This window comes from Lemur catta, chromosome 26 (genome assembly GCF_020740605.2).
Source record: "Lemur catta isolate mLemCat1 chromosome 26, mLemCat1.pri, whole genome shotgun sequence".
Classification (NCBI taxonomy): Eukaryota; Metazoa; Chordata; class Mammalia; order Primates; family Lemuridae; genus Lemur; species Lemur catta.
The window spans coordinates 4,122,052-4,130,304 of NC_059153.1; the positions used below are offsets into that span (position 1 = coordinate 4,122,052).

At 39.6% G+C, this 8,253-nt stretch overlaps 1 protein-coding gene across 1 annotated transcript in view; it reads left to right on the top strand.

Moving 5' to 3' along the window:
• ALPK1 (alpha kinase 1) overlaps positions 1 to 6,622 on the top strand; it is a 92,739-nt gene extending 86,117 nt beyond the window's left edge. The window contains exons 13-15 of the mRNA XM_045537492.1: positions 1,132 to 1,294; positions 4,122 to 4,308; positions 5,898 to 6,622. Of these exons, the coding sequence (XP_045393448.1) occupies positions 1,132 to 1,294; positions 4,122 to 4,308; positions 5,898 to 6,097 (550 nt within the window). The 3' untranslated portion in view covers positions 6,098 to 6,622. The remainder of the gene's footprint in view (positions 1 to 1,131; positions 1,295 to 4,121; positions 4,309 to 5,897) is intronic.
• Positions 6,623 to 8,253: the final 1,631 nt, after the last annotated feature.

Below are 8,253 nucleotides of genomic sequence, written 5' to 3' on the forward strand. Positions count from 1 at the left end.
GTATAAGATGAGAGAAGGGATGACCTCTCTTCCCAGATTGATTATCTTATACCCAGGGCTGGAGGTCCTCTGGAAAAATGTTCAGGAAATGCTCCAGTATGAGCACCCATACGGTTTGCTCTTTTGTGCACACTTCTGGCCTCAATCAACAAAGTTCTGAATTAGTTCAAACACTCTGCAGGTCTTGGGTTGTCTCCATAGCAGAACTGCCTGAAGCACTAGTAGAATATCCCTGTTATGACAACTACATCTCTGTAGGCTGCTTTCCAATGCCATGTAGTCTCTTCTTCTGCAGTCTCCACTGTCAAATTTCCTTTCTGATCCTCAGGAGTCAGGATGACCAAAACCATAGCCTTCTTGCATTCCATTATCACATTGGATTCAGAAATTTCTGGAGAGAGATTTTTCTGGTTGAGGTCTGTGACTCAGGCAACTCCTTTTAATTCTCAGAGGTCACTCTGAGCACAGGTGAAATTACTCATAAATTCACACCAGCTTACAGCAAGTATAAACTACAGTAAAGTGTAGTGCTTACTGTTTCACTCCTTTCATCACTTGATCATTTACTGCCTTGTGTCGTCCCTCTTCAACTGTGCTGTACGCCCTTGAAATATACAAATCATGTCTCACACTTTCTTCAAGATGCTCGGGACTATCACAGTGTTAGGCACATAATAGGTGTTGATGGAAAATAAGTATTTGTAGAGAGGAAGTAATCATAAAATCAAGGGACATAGAAGGCTTCAGATTGATTAATTGATCTGTGTAAGCCACACTGCAGGGGGTGAAAGATCTGACTCCAGAATCCCCGCACATTCCAGTACACCACGCTGACCTTCTTGTCTTCCCAGGGGTCCGGAGCTTCTACATTCACTAAGTGGACACTTTCCCTTTATAATCAATATCATTCTGGGCCAGCTAGTATGAGCTGTGTTCCATTGTTCAGGGGGCTTTTACAAAATTATTGGAATCATGAGATAAGTCAAAATAATTAATATTGACTGTCTAAGGCAGAGAAAATGTAACATCTTTCAAGCATTTTTTGCATCTCTCCTTTGAGTTTCTCCGTCTTACTCAATGGTAAGTTGGATGACTTTTGCATTTTGTTGTGTGGATTTTCTCTGTTCGTAGATATGTTGGGAAAGAATATAAGGAGCAGAAGGGGCTCTGGCACCACTTCACGGATGTGGAGCGGCAGATGACTGCACAGTACTATGTGACAGAATTTAACAAGAGACTCTATGAACAGAACATTCCAACACAGATCTTCTACATCCCATCCACAATATTACTGGTAAGATCAAAGGAATCGAGGATTGGTTCAACATGTTGTATATGTGTATTAGATTAGATTTCTGTTACTAACCTATATACTTCTACCATTATTCTGGTAAAATCCAATAAACTCCATTACCAGGATCCCTCATCTACTTCATCTGCTTCATTTGCTTCCATCTGCTTAGATTTGTAATAATATGACCCTCTGTACCTGAATGCATTATTTGGATCTTCCCAGTCACACCTGAATATCAATTGATCTAAACACCTTTAGTAAGAAAAATTATTATTACCATTTTACTTTTGAATAATTTTAGTTGTTAGGAAGTATGTACATTTGGCCCAAATCTATCTTCCCCTAACTTCTATCCCTGGATTACAGCTCTGTCTTCTGGGACCATTGAGACCAGTCTCTCTCCACAAAGATACCCCCTTAAATAGTTCAAGACAAATATCCCCATTGAGTTTTCTAGTCTTTGGATCAAGAAAGCCCTGCTCCCCCAAACATATTAGCTCCTTAGTGCATTCATAGTTACAGTAATTTTTTCACTGGCCAGAGACATTTTTAGACCCATCTTTTATCACTCATAATAATAACTATTACTATCATCCATTTTGTACCTTCTTTTTTATTTTTAATTATTATGGGTACATAATAGTTGTATGTCTTTGTAGAGTACAAGTGATGTTTTGATACAGGTATACAATGTGTATGAATCAAATCATGGTAATTGTGGCATCTATCACCTCAAGCATTTATCATTTCTTTACGTTAGGAACATTCCAATTCCACTTTTTTAGTTATTTTAAATTGTACCCTAACTTATTGTTGGTTATAGTCACTTTGTTCTGCTATCAAATAGTTTATTCTATCTATTTTTGTACCTATTAACCATCCCCACTTTATTTTCCCTGCTACCCTTCCCAGCCCCTGGTAACCATCATTCTACTCTCTGTCCCCATGAGGTCAATTGTTTTAATATTTAGCTCCCACATATGAGTGAGAACATGTGAAATTTGTTTTTCTGTACTTGGCTTATTTCACTCAATGTAATGTTCTCCAGTTCCATCCATATTGTTGCAAATGGCTTTTTATGGCTATATAATACTCCATTGTGAACATGTAATACAACTACTTTATCCATTCATCCATTGATGGACACTTAGGTTGATTCCAAATCTTGGCTCTTGTGAATAGTGCTGCAATAAACATGGGGATGCAGATATCATTTCAATATACTGGTTTCCTTTCTTTTGGATATATACCTAGCAGTGGGATTGCTGGGTCATATAGTAGCTCTGTTTTCATAGTTTCAGTTTTTCGAGGAACCGCCATACTGTTCTCCATAATAGTTGCACTAATTTACTTTCCCACCAACAGTGTACAAGGGCTCCCCTTTCTGCATGTCCTTGCCAGCATTCGTTGTTGCCTGTCTTTTTGATAAAAAGCCATTTTAACTGGGGTGAGATGATCTCATTGTATTCAATAGTTTTGATTTGCATTTCTCTGATGACTAATAATGTTGAGCATTTTTTCATATACCTGTTGGCCATTTGTATGTCTTCTTTTGAGAAATGTCTATTCAGATCTTTTTCCCTCTTTCCTTTATTTTTTTTTTTATTTTTTTATTTTTTTGAGACAAGATCTTGCTCTATTGCCAGGACTAGAGTGCAGTGGCATCATCATAGTTCACTGCAGCCTCAAATTCCTGGGCTCAAGTGATCCTCCTGCCTTGGCCTCCAAGAGTACTAGGATTACATGTGTGGACCACCATGCCTGGCCTTTTGCCCACTTTTTAATTGGATTATTTGATTTTTTCCTATTAAGTTGTTGGAGCTCCTTATATATCCTAGTTATTAATCCTTTGTAAGATGGGTAGTTTGGAAATACTTTTTCCCATTCTTTTCACTTCATTGACATTTTGTTTGCTGTGCAGAAAGCTTTTTAGCTTGATGTCATCCCATTTGTCCAATTTTACTATGGCTGCCTGTGCTCTGGGGGTTTCATTCAAGAAGTCCTTGCCCAGACCAATGTCCTGAAGCATTTCCTCAACATTTTCTTTTAGTAGTTTCATAATTTCAGGCCTTAGATTTAAGTCTTCAACTCATTTTTATTTGATTTTTGTATATGGTGAGAGATAAGGCTCTAGTTTCATTCTTCTGCAATATGGATATCCAATTTTCCCAGCACCATTTATTAAAGAGACCTTTCCCCAATGTATGTTCTTCGCAACTTTGTTGGAAATAAGTTCACTATAGATGTGTGGATTTGTTTCTGTATTCTCTTCTCTTGTTCTATGTGTCTATTTTTATGCCAGTACCATGCTGTTTTGGTTACTACAGCTCTATAGTATAATTATTTGTACCCTCTTTATGTCACTTGCTGTACCAGGCATTTTATAAACATTAACCTTGGAAACAACTTCACAAAATAGGTCACACTGTACAGAAATGCTTGAGCTGATATTCCAACCCAGAGTCCCAGTGCATGATCTAACTTCATGTCCTGGTAAGTTAGCCTCCAGGGTAGGTCACTTCATGGCATAATTTTTAAGTGAGCAATATATGCCTAATAATATGTATACCTAATAATAACTTTAGGTTCTATTATATGCCACATAGAATGTTAAGAACTTTACACGAATTTTTTTACATAATCCTTTTAACAAATCCAAAAGGTTGTTATGATTATACCACTTTTCAGGCGATGACATTGAAGTCTAGAGAAGTGAAGTAACAAAGCTCTCAGGTGGCAGAGACTAGATTTAAACCAAAACCTACCCAAGTCCAAGGTCAATGGCCTTTACCATTATGCTGTACTGGTTTCCATTTCTATTTTTCAGATTTTAGAGGGCAAGACAATAAAAGGATGTGTCAGTGTGGAACCTTACATGCTGGGAGAATTCGTAAAATTATCGAATAACACAAAAGTGGTGAAAACAGAATACAAAGCCACAGAATATGGCTTGGCTTATGGCCATTTTTCTTACGAGTTTTCTAATCATAGAGATGTTGTGGTTGATTTACAAGGTATGTGAAACCGGGAATTATTTTTTATTTTTAATATTACTTATATGTAAATGTGATATTTTGTAACTAGCTTCATAATCATTATTTAATAATTGTTCAGTACATAGACTACTATTTAGAATTAAATTAATTGATTCAGAAACTTTGGCCTTCTAGGTTCTTAAGTGCAGCCTTTTGACTGAATCCAAATTCTACAGAACAAATCCTTTTATTAAAAGGGGTGCAACAGAAAAAGGTGAAGTTTTTCTCGCCTCCTTTGGTGCTTAAAAAAGAACAATCTTGAAATCAGAAGGCCACAGCTTCCCCACCCCTGCACGATGTCTCATATTAAGTGAGAATCTGGTTCATATTCAGTTGTGCTTAATCCCAAAGGAAATCCATAAGAGCTTTTTTATTTCACTCAAGTAGACTTGAATGATATAGCTTCAATATTGTTGCATTTTTTCATCTTCTTTCTACTTTTCCTTTTTTTTTTTTGAGACAGAGGTCTCAGTCACCAGACTAGAGTGCAGTGGAGTGATCACAGCTCACTACAAACTCAAACTCCTGGGCTCAAGTGATCTTCCTGCCTCAGCCTCCCGAGTAGCTGGGACTACAGGCATGCGCCACCATGCCCGGCTAATTTTTTGTATATATATATTTTAGTTGGCCAGATAATTTCTTTCTATTTTTAGTAGAGACAGGGTCTCACTCTTGCTCAGGTTGGTCTCGAACTCCTGACCTCAAGCTATCCTCCCACCTCGGCCTCCCAGAGTGCTAGGATTACAGGCATGAGCCACCGCGCCCGGCCAAAAAGTTATATTTTTATTCAGCACTTTAAGGCATTTGTAGCAGAAAAATTTGGCATTAACTTATTCTTCCATATTGTCTCAATCAGAATATTTTTAATTGTATCTTTTAACTCAGGCATTTACATTTTTCCTTCAAAACAAGAGGTTACAAAGGTGACAAAGATGGAGTTTTTGAATACCAATTTGTTGTTAAAATATTTGTTGAATAAACACAGATATGTACGTGTTAATGAGTAAAGCACTAAAGCAAATTCTGAATAATCATGAAAGAAATACTCAAAACCATGATTTTAGTAATCATTCTGTACATTTATTTTTGGCTCTCTAATTCCTTGAAAATTGGTAATCTGGGTATCATATTTGACAAATATAATTGCCCAATATTTCATTCTTCTCTTTAAACCAAATTATTGGGATATGCAACCCAAATTCCTTAGTGGAAATTAGCTGTGTATAAAACCACAGGATGACCAAGTTTTTAAAGTATCTCTTTAAGTATGTGTGTGTGTGTGCGTGTGTGTGTGTGCATGTATGTGTGTGCATGTGTGTATGTTTGTGTGCATGTGTGTGTATGTGTGTGTGTATGTGTGTGTGCGTGTGTGTGTGCATGTGTGTGTGTGCGTGTGTGTATGTTTGTGTGCATGTGTGTGTGTGTATGTGTGTGTGCGTGTGTGTGTGCATGTGTGAATGTTTGTGTGCATGTGTGTGTGTGTGTGTGTATGTGTGTGCATTTGAGAAAAACACTTGCCTGACGTTTGCAGGGGATTTGATGCCCAGGTGTGTTCATCTCTCTTGCAGGGTGGGTGACTGGTAACGGGAAAGGGCTCATCTACCTCACAGACCCCCAGATTCACTCTGTTGGTCACAAGGATGTCACTACCAATTTCGGAAAGAGAGGAATTTTTTACTTCTTTAATAACCAGCACGTGGAGTGCAATGAAATATGCCACCGTCTTTCTCTGACGAGACCGTCCATCAAGAAACCAAACACGTCATAGACGACTCGGGTTGGAATTGCGACAGACCTCAGTGACGCTCGACAATGTCAAACGCTCCTTTCCCTCCAGGCACAGGAAATACGACACAGCCTGGTCCCTTTGGGCTTGGGTGAGGCCGTGGCACTGGTTCTGGCCAATGATTTGTGAGAGGGATTGACGAGTGTCACTTGCAGGCCTGCATGTCATTGCCACCGTAAGATCCTGCAGACTTTCTTCCCTGTCCCTCGGTCACCAAGGATGTGTCAGGAAGTACCTGCTTCTGAGTCGAAGTCCCCCAGTGCAGGGACCGTGGAAAGAGCCCCAGGTGACCCCTGATGGGCACAAGGCACTGCTGCGGGGGGAAAAAAAAAACTTTTGTTGTTTACGCCATTGCAATTTAGGAGCTTTTTGTCACTATCAAGACTGATACTATTGGTGCTTTTCCTGTGGATTTAGGAATTCTTCATAGATTAAAAAATTCAGATCTTCGGCCAGGCGCGGTGGCTCACGCCTGTAATCCCAGCACTCTGGGAGGCCGAGGCGGGAGGATCGCTCGAGGTCAGGAGTTCGAGACCAGCCTGAGCAAGAGCGAGACCCCGATTCTACCAAAAAATAGAAAGAAATCAGCTGGACAACTAAAAATATATAGAAAAAAATTAGCCGGGCATGGTGGCACATGCCTATAGTCCCAGCTACTGGGGAGGCTGAGGCAGGAGGATCACTTGAGCCCAGGAGTTTGAGGTTGCTGTGAGCGAGGCTGACGCCACGGCACTCACTCTAGCCTGGGCAACAGAGCAAGACTCTGTCTCAAAAAAAAAAAAAAAATAACACTTTTGAGGCAATTAAGGATTTTGACTGTGGACTAAGTGTTAGACAAAAGGATGAGGTGATGTGTTAGAAATACTCTAGACAAAAAACAAAGGCAGGTGCAGAAGGGAAAGAAGCTTGGCCCCTCTGTGTTGAGGGTGAAGCAGAGAGGGAGGCCCCTGGGGATTCATCGTAGCTGTCTTTCTACTTTTGTATATGTTTTTAAATCTCCACAAAAATGTTTCTTAAATGCAAAAAAGTCGAAGAAAGGAGAAAAGACCAAGGAAAGTCGGAGAATGGTTAAACAGAGACGATGAAAACCGAGACTTGTATCAAACAAACTAATTAGGGGAGAAGGTAAGGGGGAGTGGTCAAAGTGTAAAATCTTGCAGAAAAATCTAGAAAACATAGACTATTGATTGAGTGAGAGACTGAGGACATAGAAGAAAGATCACTGACAGCAAAAGAGGCCATTATTTGGCAGAGAGACCTTTGAGATGTGGCTGAACAGGGATCAGGAAACTATGGTCCACAGGGCAAGGCCACTGTCACCTGTTTTTGTCAGTAAAGTTTTATTGAAACACAGTCACCCATTCAGCGATGCACTATCTATGCTTTTGTGTTACAATAGCAGAGTCGAGCACTTGTGACATAGACCGTATGCCGCAAAGTTACTATAAAAATATTCATTAAGTGGACTTTTACAGAAAAAGCCTGTAAATCTGGGAAAACCTAAAGGAGAGAGAAGCAGAAGCCACAGTATCTTTTATAATCTAGTCTCAGAACTCACACACCATCCATCACTTTTATATCCTTCGGGCCCCGCAGACCAACCCTCGTGCAATGTGGGTGTAGACCAAAGGGACATGAATACCAGCCAATGGGGATCACTGAGGTCACCTGGGAGGTGACACTATCCTACCAGCCTGAACCTGGCCTTGTGCCTCTTCCTACTCCCTAGCCCTTGCTTGGTATACAGTCTGCTTAACAGCTGGTGCTCAGTGGTTTAAATAAGTAAATGAAGGAGTAAATGAGTGTGAAACACCAATAATCATTTTTTGCATTTTAGATGATCAATAAGTGCTTATTAGCTCACTAACTCTTGCTACGTAAGCTGGGAGGCAGTAAGGAAAGAATGTCTAAGTTCTCCAGACTTCAGAAAACCATTCTGCAGCAAGGTGAGATGTGGGTAGATAAGTGGATGGATAGAAGGATGGAAATTTGGAAGAAAAAAAATAGAATTTCCTCAGTCCCACCCCTAACTTATAAAGAGACTGATTTTGCTTTCTTAGGCTTAAACTTTTTAAATGTTCTCCCTCTATTCTTTAATGTTTATTTCTCATTGCAAAACGCACATTGAAAACTTTAAA